The following is an 18,175-nucleotide window of genomic DNA, read 5'->3' as shown; positions in this document are numbered from 1 at the left end:
TTTCCGAGGTCCCGGATCATCTTCACTATCATTATTCTGAATTTTTTTTCTGGAAGGTTGCCTATCTCCAATTTATTTAGTTTTTTTTCTGGGGTTTTATCTTGTTCCTTCATCTGGTACATAGCCCTCTGCCTTTTCATCTTGTCTCTCTTTCTGTGAATGTGGTTTTTGTTCCACAGGCTGCAGGACTGTAGTTCTTCTTGCTTCTGCTGTCTGCCCTCTAAGGCTTCTTGACTGGAATTTTCTTCTTTTGATTGTAATGGTGTAGTCATCGGAGAAAGGCAGAAGGCAGACTGGAACATCTAAGGCAGCAACAGTAACATTTTTCTGTCCTTTTAAAAGTATTTACAAAGAGGCTTTCAGAAGATGCTTAGAACACATAACTGCAGTGCTGAAAAGATGAAGAAATCACAAAATTTTCTCTGCTTTTGCATCTGTTTTCTTAACTCCTGGGAATCACCAACGTTTGTCCAGTGTATTTCAGCTGTGATTTACTGAAGCCTCTCACCACAGCAATGGGTTAACCCCGAACTTTGTCTCAGAAGCTCTCTCTTTTCCCTTGTTGACGTTCCTGGCTTGGTTGGAATCTCCGATTACTGTAGCTTTGCAGTATAGTCTGAAGTCAGGGAGCATGATTCCTCCAGCTCCGTTTTTCTTTCTGAAGATGTTTTTGGCTATTCTGGGTCTTTTGTGGCTCCATACAAATTTAAAAATCTTTTGTTCTAGTTCTGTGAAAAATGCCATTGGTAATTTGATAGAGATTGTGTTGAAACTGTAGACTGCCTTGGATAGTATGGTCATTTTAACAATATTGATTCTTCCAATCCAAGAACATGGTATACCTTTCCATCTGTTTGTGACATCTTCAATTTCTTTCATTAGCATCTTATAGTTTTCAGAGTACAGGTGTTTTGCCTCCTTAGGTAGGTTTACTCCTAGGTATTTTATTCTTTTTTGATGTGATGGTAAATGCGATTGTTCCTTTAATTTCTCTTTTTGATATTTTGTTGATAGTGCATAGAAATGAAATAGATTTCTGTATATTAATTTTGTATCCAGTAATCTTATTGAATTCACTGATGAGTGCTAGTAGTTCCCTGGTAACGTCTTTAGTGTTTTCTATGTATAGCATAATGTCATCTGAAAACAGTGACAATTTTACTTCTTCTTTTCCAATTTGGGTTCATTTTATTTCTTTTTCTTCTCTGATTGCTGTGGCTAGGAATTCCAAAACCATGTTGAATTAAAGTGGCAAGAGTGGGCATCCTTGTCTTGTTCCCAACCTTAGAAGGTATGCTTTCAGCTTTTCACCATTGAGTATGATGTTAGCTGTGGGTCACGCAGTTTTAATAAAAAATGTGGACAGATCCCAAGTACTCATTACCCAAAGTTCCCAAAAGGCTAATATCTTGCAAAAGCGTAGTATAATATCACAACCAGGATATTGACACTGACACAATTAAGATACAGAATATTTCCATCACTACAAGGAATATTTCCATCCTTTTATAGCAATTTCCCTCATACCCTACTCCTCACTGCCATATTAACCTCTGCCAACTACTAATGTGTTCTACATTTCCATAATTTTGTCATTTCAAGAATTTTATATAAATGGAATTATACAGTATGTAACCTAATAGGACTGGCTTTTCACTCATAATAGAATTCTCCAAATATTCATTGGGTTATTGTACATACCATTAGTTCATTCCTTTTTATTGCTGAGGAATACTCCACGGTATGAATGTGTCAGTTTGTTTAATCATTCACCCACTGAAGGACGCTGGGGTTGTTTCTATTTTGGGTTATTATGAACAAAGCGGCTATAAACATTCACATACAAATTTTTGTGTGAATATAAGGTTCCATTTCTCTGGGATAAATGCTTAAGAGTACAGTTTCTGGGTTGTATGGTATTGCATGTTAAGCTTTTTAAAAGAAAATTCCAAACTGTTCTCCAGGTTGCTGTACTTTTTTACATATCCTTCAGCAACAGATGAGTTTCTCGGCATCCTCATCAGCATTTGGTGTTGTTGCAACTTTTTATTTAGTTATTCTGACAGGTATAAAATAGTAAGTCACTGTGGTTTCAATTTGCATTTCCCTAATGACTAAAATGATGTTGAAGATCTTTTCACCTGCTTATCTGCCATTTTTATATCTTTTTTGGTGAAAATATCTCTTGTTTAGCCTATTTACTAATTGTATTGATTTTGCACTGCTGAGTTTTGAAAGTTCTTAATACATTTTGGAAACTAGTCCTTTGTTGGAAATGTGGCTTGTAAATACTTTCTCCCAGTCTGTAGTATGCCTTTTCATTCTAATCACAGGGTCATTCATAGAATGTAAGTTTAAAATTTTGATCCAAATCCAAATGATCAATTTTTACCTTTATGGATCATACTTTTTGTGTCAAATCTCTTTGCCTAGCCCTAGATTTTTACAGTTTTACATTTTACATTTAAGTCTTGAACAGTTTTGAGTTAATTTTTTAATACAGTGTGAGGTTTGAGCAGAGGTTTATTTTTTTGCCTATGCATGTCCAAATGCTCCAATATCAATTGGTGAAAAGGCTGTCTTTCCTCCATTGAATTGCTTTTACACATCTGTCAAATGTCAGTGGGCATACCTCTGTGGTTCTACTTCTGGGCTATTTTGTTCCACTGATCACTTTATTCCTCCAGCAATACTACACAGTCTTGATTACTGAAGCTATATAGTAGGTCTTAAAACTGCAAAGAGTGATTCCTCTTTTTCAAAATAGTTTTAGCTATTCTAAGTCTACTGCCTTTCCATATAAATTTTGGAATAATCTTGTATATACTAATAAAAAATTTTGCTGGAATTATTTAATTACATTAAACCTGTATATTAATTTGGGGACAACTGACATATTTACTAAGTTGTCTTCCAGTTCATGAACACAGTATGTCTCTCCACTTATTTAGGTCATCCTTGATTTCCTTCATTGGCATTTAAAATGTTTCAGCATACAAGTTCTTTACAACTATTTACAGAGCAACTCTCTAGGAAAATGACCTTTAGACTAGCAGAAAGGATTTTCCATAACTAAAGAAATAAAGACGGAACCACAATGAGATGGGTAGGAGGGGTGGAGACATGGTATAATCAGGGCTCACACCCCCAGGATCAGTGACCCACAAATGGAAGGAATATCACAATTGTGGAGGCCTTTCCTCTATGAGGGAGAAGGGGTCTGAGCCCCGTGTGGGACTCCTCAGTCAACGGGTCCTGCACCAGGAACTAAAGTTCCCAGAATTCCTGGCTTTGGAAACCAGCAGTGCCCATGTTCAGGAGAGCTGGAGGGCTACAGGAAACAGAGACTCTGCTCTTAAAGGACCCTGGAAAAATCTGAGATGCTCCAAGTCTCAGCACAAAGAGGCAGCAGTTAGAAGCCTGGAACAGATCCACTTGCTGATCTTGGAGAGTCCTCTGGAGAGGCAGGAGGCAAATGAGAGACCCCTGCTGATACAAAAGCTGGTAGCAGCCATTCTGGGAAACTTCTTCTACCCTAATAACACTAGGGTGGGCAAGCACCCTTTTAGAATCCTCCCTCTAGCCTATTAGTACCCAGAAACTGGCCCACCCTCCAGCTGGGTGGCACCATCTCTGAGCACTGCCCCCCCCACCATCTGGGGCCACCCAAATAGCCAATCAATCAGCATGCTATACTACAGTAACAAACTGAAGAATAAAAACCATATGATTATCTCAGTAGATACATAAAAAGCTTTTGACAAAATTCAACATCCATTTATGATAAAAACTCTCAACAAAGTGGGTATAAAGGAAACATACCTCAACATAAAAAAGGCCATATATGACAAACCCACAGCTAACATCATACTCAGTGGTGAAAAGCTGAAAGCATTTCCTTTAAGATCAGGAACAAGACAAGGATGCACACTCTTCTACTTTTATTCAACACAGTATTAGAAGTCCTAGCCACAGCAATGAGATAAGAAAAAGAAATAAAGGGAATCCAAATTGGAAAGGAAGAAGTAAAACTGTCACTGTTTGCAGATGACATGACACTAGATACAGAAAACCCAGAAGACACCACCAAAAAACTACTAGAACTAATAAGTGAATTCAGTAAAGTTGCAGGATACAAAATTAATAAACTAAACTCTGTTGTAATAACAAACCATTAAAAAGAGAAATTAAGAAAACAATCCCATTTACAAGTGCATCAAAAAAAATACAATACCTAGGAATAAATCTAACCAAAGAGGTAAAAGATTTGTACTCTGAAAACTATAAGACATTGATGAAAGAAACTGAAGACGACACAACAAATGGTAAAACATACCATTCTCAAAGACTGGAAGAATTAATATTGTTAAAATGACCACACTACCCAAGGCAATCTACAGATTCAGTGTGGTCCCTATCAAAATACCAATGGCATTTTTCACAGAACTAAAACAAGTAATTCTACAATTTGTATGGAAACACGAAAGACCCTGAATAGCCAAAGCAACCTTGAGAAAGAACAAACTGAAGTATCACAATCTGTAATTTCAAACTATACTGCAAAGTTAACAGTATTCAAAACAGTATGACACTGGCACAAAAACACAGATCAATGGAACAGAATGGAGAGCCCAAAAATAAACCCATGCTTATATGATCAATTAATCTACAACAAAGGAAGCAAGAATATAAAATGAGGGGAAAAAAACCTTTTCATTAAATAGTGTTGGGAAAACTGGACAGCTACATGTAAAAGAATCACACTGGACTAGTTTCTCACATCACACACAAAATAAACTCAAAATGGATTAAAGACTTAAATGTAAAACCTGAAACATAAAACTCCTAGAAGAAAACAGGCAGCATGCTCTTTGACATCAGTCTCAGCAATATTTTTTTGGCTCTGTCTCCTCAATCAAGGGAAACAAAGCCAAAAATAAACAAATGGGATTGCATGAAACTAAAAAGTTTTTCCACAGTAAAGGAAACTAACAACAACAACAACAAACCAAAAGGGCAGCTCACTGAATGGGAGAAGATATCTGCATATGATGCACCTGATAAGGGGTTAATATCCAAAATATACAAAGAACTCATATAACTCAACATCAAAAAAACAAACAACTCAATTATAAAGTGGGCAGAGGACCTGGAATAGACATTTTTTCAAAGAAGATATACAAATAGCCAACAGACACATGAAAAAAAGATGCTCAACATCACTAATCAGGGAAATGCAAATCAAAACCAAAACAGGATACCACCTCAGACCTGTGAGAATGGCTATCATCAAAAAAGACAAGAAATAACAAATGTTGGCAAGGATGTGAAGAAAAGGGAATCCTTGTGCACTATTGGTAGAACTGTAAGTTGGTACAGGCACTCTGGAAAACAGTATGGAGGGTCTTCAAAAAATTAAAAATAGAACTGACACATGACCCGGCAATTTCACTTCTGGGTATTTACCCAAAGAAACAAAAAGACTAATTAGAAAATATATATACACCTTAATGTTCACTGCAGTACCATTTACAATAACCATGATATGGTAGCAACTTAAATGCCCATTGACAGAGATGAATAGATACAGAAAAGTGATCTATATATATAATGGAATATTACTCAGCCATAAAAAAGAATGAAATCTTGCCATTTGTGACAACATGAATGGACTGAGAGGTATTATGCTAGATGAAATAAGTCAGAGAAAGACAAATACCATATGGTCTCACTTATATGGGGAATAAAAAAACAAACAAACAAACCAAAAACAGACTCAGAGATACAAAGAACAGGTGGTTGCCAGAGGGGAGGGGGTTGGGGGTGAAAGAGATGAAGGGGATTAAGAGGTACAAACCTCCAGTTATAAAATAAATAAGCCATGGGATGTAATATATAGCATAAGGAATATGGTCAATAATATTGTAATAAATTTGTATAGGGACAAACGGTTACTAGACTCAATGTGGTGATCATTTCATAACATATACAAATGTGAAATCACTGTGTAGTACATCTGAAACTGACATAATATTGGACATCAACTACATTTCAATTTTAAAAAGTTATGTTTACACTATACTGTAGTCTATTAAGCATGCAATAGCATTATGTCTAAAAAAATCACTGTACACACTGTAAGTAAAAAATATTTTATTGCTAAAAAATGCTAACCATCATCTGAGCCTTCATCAAGTTATAATCTTTTTGCTGGTGGAGGGTTTGAAATATTGGGAGAATTACCAAAATGTGACATGGAGATACAAAGTAAGCAAATGCTGTTGGAAAGATGGCACCAACAAGACTTACTAGATGCAGATTGCCACAAACCTTCACTTTGCAAAAACAAACAAACAAACAAAAACAAAATATCTGTGAAATGCAATAAAATGAGGTACGCCTATAGTTTTCCTTTTTGTACTGTCTTCGCCTGCTTTTGGTATCATATGTCATTTCCATTCTGCTACTTGCCCATATAAGTAACTTGCCAATATTCTTGTATGTGAAGTGAGTTTCTTACAGACAGTATATAGTTGAGTCACACTTTGTAATCCACACTGCCAATATCTGTCTTTTAATTGGTATATTTAGACCATTTACAGTTACTCTAATTATTGATATGTTAGGGTTGAAATCTATAATTTTGTTTTTTGTTTTTTTGTTTGTTCTGTGTCTTTGTTTCTGGTTTATTTTTCCTGACTTCTTGTGGGTTACTGAAAAGCTTTTTAGAATTTTATTTTATCTATGGTGTTTTTGAGTATATCTCTCTGAATAGCTTTTTTAGTGGGTACTCTAAGTATTATATAAATATAACTTATCACAGTATACTGGTGTCATCATTTTACCAATTCAAGTGAGATGTGGAAACCTTACCTCCATTAATGTCCCTCTACCCTCCCCTGTTTACATTATAAATTGTCTCAAATATGTTTTCTACATACATTTAGATCCACATCAAACAGTATTATAATTTTGCTTCAACTGTCAAACATAATTTGGAAGACGTAGGATAAGAAGGAAAGTCTACTGTATTTACCCATAATTTTGCTTACCATGATCTTATGTTCCAAGGTTCTTTCTTTTATCATTTTCCTTCTGTCTAAAGAACTTCTCTTAGCCATTTTTTTAGGGCAGGTCTGCTGGCCACAAATTCTCTTACTTTTCCTTTATCTGAAAATGTGTTGACTTCTCCTTCATTGCTGAAAGATATTTTCACTGGATAAAGGATTCTGGATTGAAAGTTCTTTCCATCCAGCACGTGAAAAATGTGGCAGCTCCTTCTGCCTCTACGGTTTCTGATGAGAAATCCAGTGTTCTTGAATAGTTTTACCCCTATTGGTAAGGGGACTTCAAGATTTTTATTTTGTAGTCTTTAGTTTCCAGAAGCTTGACTATGAGTGTTTGGTTTGGATTTGAGTTTATTCTGTTTAGGGTTTGCTCCACTTTTAACCTGCAGGTCTGTCTTTTGCCAAATTTGGGGGGTTTGGGCCATCATATGTTTGAGTACTTTTTCAGCTCCACCCGCTTTTCTGCTTCTGGTAGTCCAATCATATCAGTGTTAGATATTCTGTTATAACCACAGGTCCCTAAAGTTCTGTTCTGTTTTGCTTGTTTTTCTCAGTTTATTTCCTTTTGTTGTTGAAAACAGGTAATTTTTATTGTCTATCTTCAAGGTCATTGATTCTTTCCTCTGTCTCCTCTCTTCTGCTGTTGAGCTCATCCACTGACTCTTTTTCATTTTGGCTATTATAATTTTCCGTTTTAAAATTTCCATTTGGTTCTTCTTTATTCTATTTCTATAGTTCTATTTCTTCGCTGAGACTCTATTTTTCAGTTGTTTCAAGCATGTTCGTAAGTATGCACTAAAGGCTTTTTATGATGATTGTTAAATTCTTTTGTCAGATAATTCCAACATCTCTGTCATCACACTGGCATTTACTGATCCTCTTTTCATTCAGTTAGATCTTCTCGATTCTTGGTTTGATATATGATTTTTGTTTGAAACCTAGACATTTTGGGTATTATGAGACACTGGATCTTATTTAAACCTTTTCTTTTATGTGGATTCCTCTGATGTAGGCAGGGGGAGGGAAGTGAGACACCTTCTCATTACTGGCAGGTGAGATGAAAGTCCAGGATTCCAAGGGGGCCTTCACTGACACCTGAGGAGGGGTTTCCTCATTATGGACAGGCAAAGGTGGGACTTTCAGCTCTCCACTATACCTCTACTGGTATCTCCTTGACTGGGAGGGTTACAAGTGCCTCATTACTGTTTCCTATGTGGTCTCCACTGATAACAGCAGGGGATGGGACCTCATTAACAGCCAGTGGGGATGAAAGTCCCAACTCTCCACTCCACCTTCCCTGACACCACCCCAGGAGAGAAGATGGGGCACATCATTATAGCCTGGTAAGGGCGAAGTCTAGGCCTTTGCTGTTGTGAGTCAGGGTGGAGCCATGTTTTTTCTGTTGTGTTTGGCTGTAGTAGAAAGTTATTTTCTAAAAGTTTCTATCGTGCTAAATAAGCTGCCTCTTTTGTGGTCCTGTGGCTAAAAAGCAGGTTTTTGGGGAGCATTTTTTTGTCTGTCCCATTCATGATTCTGGGTTGTTGGCTTTGTCAGTTCCTCTTCTGGGAAATATGAGGGAAAAAAAGAAAATGCAGGGAACTCACCACCATGTCATTCTTTGGATCCTTAGCTCCCTACCTGCTCTGCCACCTTGTCTCCATCTTCAGTCTTCCTATATTTGTTTTGTACATAATGTCCAGGTTTTTTAGTTGCACTTGGCAGGGAGGAATAGGGAAAAAATATATCTACTCCATCTTCCCAGATTTATTCTCACATAAACAACATTAAAAAGTAATACATGTGAGATTTCCACTGTTAACAAAAGGGATCGTGGGTTTCTAAGTTCTGAGAAACAATGATTTAGAGATTTCCTTCTAACTCATTAATAAGCAAGTAACACTTATTTAACCATAAATCTGCCTAAAATCTTCTAATCTTAAAAATCAAACAGCTTTTAAAATAGTTTTCTAAAATCAAGACTCCTTTCATATCTGTCTACTATCACTGTCCAAAAATATCTTTTTTTTCCTTTTGGGATGACTTAGTTTTAGTAAAAAGCTATTAAGTCCTGGGTGTTTTCTTGTTTAGTTTTAAATACAGAACATACTTCACACACTAGCAAACCGAGTCATGTTCATAATTTAAATTTTTCTAATGTGAGATGGAAAGAGAACAGTCTACACAAATACTTAATTACACAAAGCCCCAATCCATCATATATTTTTATCTAGTGACCTTTTTAGAATGCATAATATATTTAAAGCTACTAATGCAAAAAAACAAAACCCAAAAAACCAGGAATACGCAATTTCTGATCACAATAATATACACAAATGTTAATAAAATTGTGCTAAACTTTTAATGAGGCAATCTTTTTAAAAGAAACCATATCCAAACACATAAGCCTAATATATAGTTCATTATTGCTATAATAAATAACTTTATATATTAATAAACATCTTGAATTTACAAAGTCATTTTCATCTGACAATACATTAAAAAAATACCCTTTAGCATATTTACACTAAGCAAAATGAACATATAAAGACAATGGGATTTTCCAGAGTAATAAAAGACATTTTTACTAGTAGCCTAGTTATTATGAGAAATTAGCCACTTTTTACTCTGTTGAGCAAAACTGCTCTAAATTCTAGAGGACGGAGCAACATCAAAGTAAATAAATAACTATTTTTAATATATCTAATAGTGAAATGAAAAGTTGACATGACATGCAAAAACTGCTCCTTAGTCTCAAATATGGGACTGAAAATAGACATGTTTATAAACTATAAATATAATTCTTCTGAAGTCTAAGTAATGGACCAGTGAACTTTTCAGCTCATTAAGGAAGTCTGAACTCCTACAAATAAATGAGACATGCTTTCAATTCTATTTCCCTTTACCCAAAACTTATTTTGTTCCAGTAACAGATAGATCAATGTTAACTTTATACAAACAGTATTACCACTAGAGCAGCCTAAATAGGACATATATGATAATCTAAGGCTTAATGCCATTCAAGTTGTGATTACTGACAAGTTAGCAAATACCTTGTCAATTATTTTGGTATACAAAAAAACTGTCAGCTAATTTTTCCTTTTAAGGAAATAAATTTTTAAAAAATACAGACCCGCCTTTCAGGAAAATGTTCTTAGTTTTGAAATCATACAATTACGCAACTGAGCCAATAGTCATACAGTTAAAAACTGAAGGTTTTATGGAAGATCTAAAATGAACTTTCTAAAAAGAAGTGAATAATATGTTTCTCCCTCTCTAATAAAAGTTATGACATATTATAAAAGAATGAAAAGCTTAAATTAACTATAGCTAGAGTTGTGAGTAGTTTTTAAAAAGATATATATATATATATATATATATATTAGGACTAAGATTTTTCACAATTTATTACTACACTAAAAAATACACTTAGGGCTTCCCTGGTGGTGCAGTGGTTGAGAGTCCGCCTGCCGATGCAGGGGACACGGGTTCATGCCCCGGTCCGGGAAGATCCCACATGCCGCGGAGCGGCTGTGCCCGTGAGCCATGGCCGCTGAGCCTGCGCGTCCGGAGCCTGTGCTCCGCAACGGGAGAGGCCACAGCAGTGAGAGGCCCGCGTACCGCAGAAAACAACAACAAAAAAAAAATACACTTAAACAGGAAAAACTTTTATTATCTCTCTATTACTTAAGAAAGGCCAGCTGCATTAATGCATTAAAGCTTATGTTAGTAGCCTATGGAAATCTAAACAATTTCACATATACTATCTTTCTTAAACTTTGGTATCTACATTTATTTACTTGGGTGAAATAATGTTTTAAAAATTACACTGGCCAATGCCAAGATTAAAGGCTGTAAATGTAAATACTCATGCTAAGAAAATATCCTTATGAATCTTACTATATATTGAAAATCTGCAGTCATGAATTTACCTTATCAGCTTTCAACTTTCTAAGGAAAGATGGATTGTCATATCCCTTTGCTTGCCTTGCCTCTTGCAAATGGTTGATCATCCACACATTTTTTCTCTGCTTTGCCAAATCAAGTGCTGATTCACCCTGATAATATAAGCAGAAGAAATTCACGTTAAAAAAAATGAAAGGAAAAGCAGAATATTTTGGTTACTAACTTTTAAAGCACTTCCACAAAAATAAATTGACTGCAGTATTAGTTCATTAACATTGTTTTTTCATTTGGCAAAGTCAATTACTAAAAGACTCTAAATCATATATTACTTATACCTTCCCATTCAAGGTACAATCAGAAAATGTATTTACACCTCTTATTCTATAGATTCTATATTTGCTTGCATTTTAACTTAGAGAGTAATCAAAAAGTAGGTATTTTAGCACCTGCTGGATCAGAGGCTACCATTAAGTTTATCCAGTTATTTCATATTCTTTAAGGGTTTCATTAGTAATAGTTATTGCTACAAACCATCCTGCTGTAATACCAAACTGCCAGAAATCTCTCAGTTTAATTTCAGTGATGAACGAAGTCTGAAGAAAAGAACAGGGAAGAAAAAGAAAAGTCAACTTCCACTTCTACTGTTATATTGGTATTCTTGATCATGTTAAATTCATTCACCCATCCAGAAATTTCCAAAGAGAACACGGGTAGTAACAAAAAATGGTTAATCTTACATTATAGACTTGTAGCTCCCTTTAACTGCAAGAAAAAGAATTCCAAAGAGTATAACAGAACTAAAATGTTTTAAAGGCAGTAAGAAACAAGAAATGAGTGTCCCCAATTCTAGATCTATGCTTCTTTTTGCCTTTATTAATTTAAAATCTTATTTTTCCTTTTGCAAGTTAGATACCTACATTTTTATTCTATTTAATATTCTCCACTCTTTATATCCTTCCTTAAACAGAAAAGTAAAATCAATAATTTTGTTTACCAAAATTTCAAGAATTATGGATGAATATTCAAAATTACTTTAAAATAAGAAAAAAACATGTTAAAATTTTAAAAAACTGGATGAAAATAAAGAAATAAGGAGCCTTGGGTTCCTTACTTATGAGGGATAATTATTAATCAAGTATGGAGTACAATTTAATTTAAAAAAAAAACACTGAAAAATAAAAAGAACCAAACAACAAAATAAACACACCACTACCACCAAGAGCAACAACAATAACAACACAACAATAAAAACAAAAAGCCTAACCAATCCTTTAATAAAAAGATCAATAGTATTTAATAAGAAATGGGCTAATCTGGGTGGGTCTTCCACAAATAGGGATATTTGTTTTAAAATATCTCCTTACCTATTCCAAAATTCTATGTCACCTAGGTTGTCAGAACCAGCTAATTAATCCAAACTAAAAGATTACCTGAATAAAAGCAATCCCTTGGGTAACAACTCCCAGAGAATATCCTGCAGTTGCCTCGGTCCAGCTGAGCATCCCTTCCACTAGAGGGCCATGTGACACCTAAGGATTGCCTAGATAAAAAGATGGAGGGAGCTTTAAGCAATCTTTCAACTACTCCTCTAGTCATCTGACTACTTTTATACAGTTCTTTTATTCAGCTGGTAAAATAAACAAGCAATTAATTTAAAGAATTATACTAAAACCAGGGTTCCAAGTCAAGTCTATATTTAAACACTCCATGTGTCAGCCAAAATAGTAAATTATAATAACAGCAGCAGTAATAACAAGAATCATGGAGTATTTATAGACTATGTAACTAACTGGTAATAAAAGAAATTCTTCAGGGGTTTGGTGTGATAAACATTATGGAACGTGGCAGGTGGAAGATCACTTTTTGCCTAAGTGAGGTGGAAATTCATTATTAAAACTAAGGAAAATTATTCCTTGGAGACCATCTAGGTGGGGTACTTAAGAGATATTTTCTGAAAATAGTTTCTTACCTCTTTTCAAGAAACCATATAAGCGTTTTTCAATATATTAATTAACAAAGCTCAGTAATTTTATATTTTGCACAAGCTAAAAGTTATGTCCTTTGATAACTTTAGAAAGAAAAATCATAAATGCGTAGGCAGCACTCGGATTAACTGCCCTCCCCAAACTCAATTCATCTAAACTTATCAACCAAAAACATGTGCAAGGGGGTGAAATATTCTTTAAATTCACAAATGAGATGCTACCATGAAAAGGGATTACTGCATAGGTCATTTTTCTTAAAGTCTTAGTATCCCAAATCACTCCCCCTCCTCACTGTTATTACTTCAGAAGATATGAATTTATTCTATGTAACCAGTATCTGGGGCCATGGTTTTTGAACTAATTTAAGTCATGTCTGATGAAAAGCCATTGACTCTCTCCCCAGAAAAGTGCTGATACTTTATTTATAACAATTTCAGAAGTCCATGGACCCACCCCCTAACCAAAATCCACTGCTGGGTCCCAGATTAAGAACCTCTAATCAAGGGTTTATGGCCATTCCTAATCCTTCTAAGGATCAAAGTAGTCATTTTAAAGTCACCTATCATTTAATATTTATTGTCTGTAAGATAAGTTCTTATTTTGATAAAATAATCATTTGTTTATATATTAAAAGAATTGAATCCCTTACTCAAATAACTAATTTACAAGGATATCAAGACAGATTTCTAAGAAACTTAAGCTTAATTTTATTTAGGAAATAGCTATTTTAGAAGAAATAGGGCCAATTAATAAATATTATAACTAAATATAATTTTTCATATTCTTTAAAGAATGTAACTTTTACTAGCTATTAAAGTCATATCCAGATTTACAGGCTCCATCTTGGTACAATTTATGGTTATCAACCAGATTTTCTTTCTCAAGACTTAAAATGAAAAATGGAAAAATACACAGCTATGAATCGACTTTATCAAATTCTAGGACAAAAAATCTAGGTTGGTTGTTTTTTATTTATTTATGAATTTTTCACTTTCAAAATTAAGTTTACTTAATTAGCTTGACATTCCACATAGCTAAAACGCACCACCTCAAATTATATATGACTAAAACAGAACCAATTTCTATTGCCTTCACTCCCAAAAAAGTCTGTTTCCTTCCGTCTTCACAACTTCAATACATATCACAAGACACTCATTTATTCAAACCAAAACCTAAGTCATCGATGTTTTTTTCTTTCACCTTCATTTCTAATCTACCTTTTCTTTTCTACTCTAAACTATCATTTCCAAATCCATTCATTTCACTCCATCACTACTTCTACAATCATAGGCTAAACTAACATCATCACTTGCCTGATTTATTATGAGAGCCTAACTGATCTTCATCTATCCCTTCCATTTTCTTTTTCTTTTTCTTTTTTTTGCGGTACGCGGGCCTCTCACTGTTGTGGCCTCTCCCGTTGCTGAGCACAGGCTCCGGACGCGCAGGCTCTGCGGGCACGGCTCACGGCCCCAGCCGATCTGCGGCATGTGGGATCTTCCCGGACTGGGGCACAAACCCGTGTCCCCTGCATCAGCAGGCAGACTCTCAACCACTGCGCCACCAGGGAAGCCCCTTTCCATTTTCTTAATTCTTCAATACATTCTCCAAATACCAAAGTAATTTTAAAAAAAATATTAAAAACACAAAGATTATATAACCATTCTACATAAATCCTTCCAACTATTTCTCATGACTGAGAATACAATTAAAGTTCCTTATCATGGCCTTGTACCTGTCTCTCTCTCTCAGTGTCTCACTGCTTGGTCAAAGCTGTCATTTCTACACCTCTAACATGGTAAGCTTATTCCTGGCCTTGGGCCTTGCATGTGTAGGTTCCTCTACATCAGGGGTCCCCAACCCCCGGACCAGTACTGGTCTGTGGCCTGTTAGGAACCGGGCTGCACATCAGTTAGTGAGCGGCAGGCAAGCGAGTCAAGTTTCATCTGTATTTACAGCCGCTCTCCATCGCTTGCATTACCGCCTGAGCTCCGCCTCCTGTCAGCATTATGGTGAGCTGTAGAATTATTTCATTATATATTACAATGTAATAATAATAAAAATAAAGTGCACAATAAACATAATGCGCTTGAATTACATTTATTGCCCCCCACCCCAGTCCGTGGAAAAACTGTCTTCCACAAAACTGTTCGCTGGTGCCAAAAAGGTTGGGGACCACTGTTCTATGTGGAAAGGTTTTTCCCATGTATCTTTGCATAACTGATCCCTTATCAGACAAGTCTGAAAGCAAATGTCATCTCAGAGGCATTCACAAATCACTCTCACCTGATGTGGCCCCCTTACCCCTCGTCATGACCACATTTGCCTATGTGTATGTGTTTTTAATTTATTTATTGTCCATTTCCTCAATACAGTATAAGTTCTGAGAGAATAGGGACTTCATCTATCTTAAACACTGACTCCCCAGCATTAAACAAATATCTGTTGAATGAATGAATGGTTTCCACTAGAAGGTGATGACTAGACTTCAGTATATTAGGAATCAGCCAGATTCCAGTAGCAAAGGTATTTGATACTTATTTCGTCCTTTTAATTACATTAAAAGTACATTTTTAAACAAAAATCTACTTTTACACCAGTGTGGTTAAAAAAGATTATTTTTACTCTGAAAGTATAAATGTTCCCTGAGCAACTGAAGCAACTCCTTAGACTTTATTTCCTTTAAAAACAATGTCACTCTAAATAGGTCAAACAGAGAAAAACAAATACCATATGATATCACTTATATGTGGGATCAAAAAAAAATAAACAAACAACAACAACAACAAAACTCGAGCTCATAAATACAGAGAACAGATTGGTGATTGCCAGAGGTAGGCAGTGCACTGTGGGGAGTGAGGAAGATTAGTGAAGGGGGTCAAAGGTACAAACTTCCAGTTCTAAAAGAAATAAGTCACGAGGATGTAATGTACATAATGGCAACTATAGTTAATAATACTATAGTGCAGGTACTTCCCTGGTGGTCCAGTGGGTAAGACTCCATGCTCCCAATGCAGGGGGCCCCGGTTCGATCCCTGTTTGGGAAACTAAATGCCTCATGCATGCCGTAACTAGGAGTTCGCATGCCGCAATTAAGAGTCCGCATGCTGCAACTAAGAGTCCTCATGCCGCAACTAAGAAGCCTGCATGCTGCAACTAAGAGAGTCCGCATGCCGCAACTAAGAGGGTCTGTATGCCGCAACAAAGATCCCGCATGCCGTAACTAAGACCCGGTGCAGCCAAAATTTTAAAAAAATATTAAAAAAATAATACTATAGTGCATATTCAGAAGTTGCTAAGAGCAAAGCTTGAGGGTTTGCATCACAAGAAAAAAGAAAATTTTGTGACTGTGTATGATGATGGATGTTGACTAGACTTGTTGGTCATTTTGCAATGTGTACAGATGTCAAATCATTATGTTGTACACCTGAAAGTTGTATAATGTTATATACCAATTATACCTCATAAAAAGTTAAAAAAAAATGTTACTCCAGAGCTAGCAAGGAATTATATTTAAAATAACTCCTTTTTGTTAATGGCCAACCTTGATGATACAGTCAGATAAAATTAAAACATTAATAAAAAGAAAGTTAACAAAAAAATAGATGTATTTCAGTAAAAGTTCTATAGGTACAATAATTAGCTCAATTATTTGACACGATAGACTCTGGAAGGCCGTCACATGAACTGTACTAGTTAAGGAAGCTGCATTCCAGTTTATCCCATCTTGGTACCAAATAATTCATGTGCTGAGCCTATAAAACATTAAAAATACAAGGTTTGAACCATTTAAATCAGTTCAACTATCTCCATTCTTACCATTACCTTTCTGTTGAAATTCATTATAGATTATTTCTTTTACTAAGACTAATCAAAAGTTTATATAATGGTTAATGTGGAGTACAAGTTGAAAAGACATTAAACTTACAAACCACACCTCAAATACTTAAAGTTCATGAATGAAGAGAAGTTATCTAAAATTTTATATGGTAAGAAAAGATATTTTTAAATGCTCTGAAAATATACACTACTAGTGTATATTTGAAACTACTACTAGTTTCAAATTCCAAAACTGTGCAGTCATCTTGTCATAATTCTTTGGTACAAATGTAATTTCAATATATTTATATGACTTTTGGCAAACTCTATGGAGACTCACTATTTGCTGTAGTGAAAATTGGTTCTATTTTTTCAAAAATATAACACTAAATACTAGAAATGTATTCCTGGGGCATGACTCACTTTAGGAATGGCTATCTAGTAGCTAAGAGATGAAAAAATAACACTCTAAAGCAATTCAGATAATAAAACATAAGGTCATCTCATTAATTTTTTCTCATGGAGATATTGGTCAGGTTTAGTCAGACTCCTCCTTTCTTATACTTTAGGCCTTGGGGTCAGCCTAATTTACCAATCACAGTGTTATGAACTTTTCAGAACTTCCTATTTAAAAATGTTTGGAAAAGCAAAAATTTCTCTCTATGATTTCAGAAGTGCCAGAGAGTTATGCTAGCATAGTCATGAAAACTAGCTTAGAGTTAAAGCTCAAGACTACACAAATCTTCAGTCAGTCAACAAATACTTAGAGCGCCCATCACATGTCAGGCACTATGGTAAGTTGACTTTCCTCTTTCCATACATTTACTAGCAGATACTAGACCATTCTGATCACTTTGGGTAAAAACACGAAGACTTGAAATTTTAAAAAAAGAAAATACATGGTTTTCTAAATTTCTTACAGTTTCCAATAAGGTATTTGATATTTACTTTTAACTAATTAGACTCATTTATAAAAATTGGTTATAATCGTAAATAAATTTAAACTATTTTATTTTAGTAATTTAACCTTCTCTTCTTAGAGTAATCAGATAGAGGAAGAACTATTCATTGCAACATAAAAAGATGCCCTGATCCAGCAGGAGATAACCTACTTTTTGATTGGCATTTTAGATTATTATATGACTCGAACTCCTTTCATATTTAATTAGCACATATTCCTTACAAATTTAAGAAGTATGACTCAGAAAATACTACGGTCTATAGTCAAAATGAAAGAAAATTTGTCAATGGGCACAAAGATATTTATGAATGCACATTATTAAAAGATGATGTTTAAAACTTTAAAGTCATTTCACAGAGTCTATTGCTGAAGACATGGTGGATTCTGAAGCTTTAAAAATGAGAATGGTTAACCAAAATTTAAGACTACCAATAGCATTT

At 35.0% G+C, this 18,175-nt stretch overlaps 1 protein-coding gene across 1 annotated transcript in view; it reads right to left on the bottom strand.

The window, feature by feature from the left end:
* The window catches only part of ZDHHC17 (zDHHC palmitoyltransferase 17), a gene marked incomplete at its 5' end in the record, with an annotated part of 106,847 nt that overhangs the window by 28,989 nt on the left and 59,683 nt on the right, over nucleotides 1–18,175 (bottom strand). Inside the window, one exon of the mRNA XM_082850633.1 lies at nucleotides 10,997–11,122. Within this exon, the coding sequence (XP_082706759.1) occupies nucleotides 10,997–11,122 (126 nt within the window). The remainder of the gene's footprint in view (nucleotides 1–10,996; nucleotides 11,123–18,175) is intronic.

This window comes from Leucopleurus acutus, assembly GCF_964270905.1.
Source record: "Leucopleurus acutus genome assembly, chromosome: 11".
Classification (NCBI taxonomy): Eukaryota; Metazoa; Chordata; class Mammalia; order Artiodactyla; family Delphinidae; genus Leucopleurus; species Leucopleurus acutus.
This window is presented reverse-complemented; position numbering and strand designations above follow the sequence as displayed.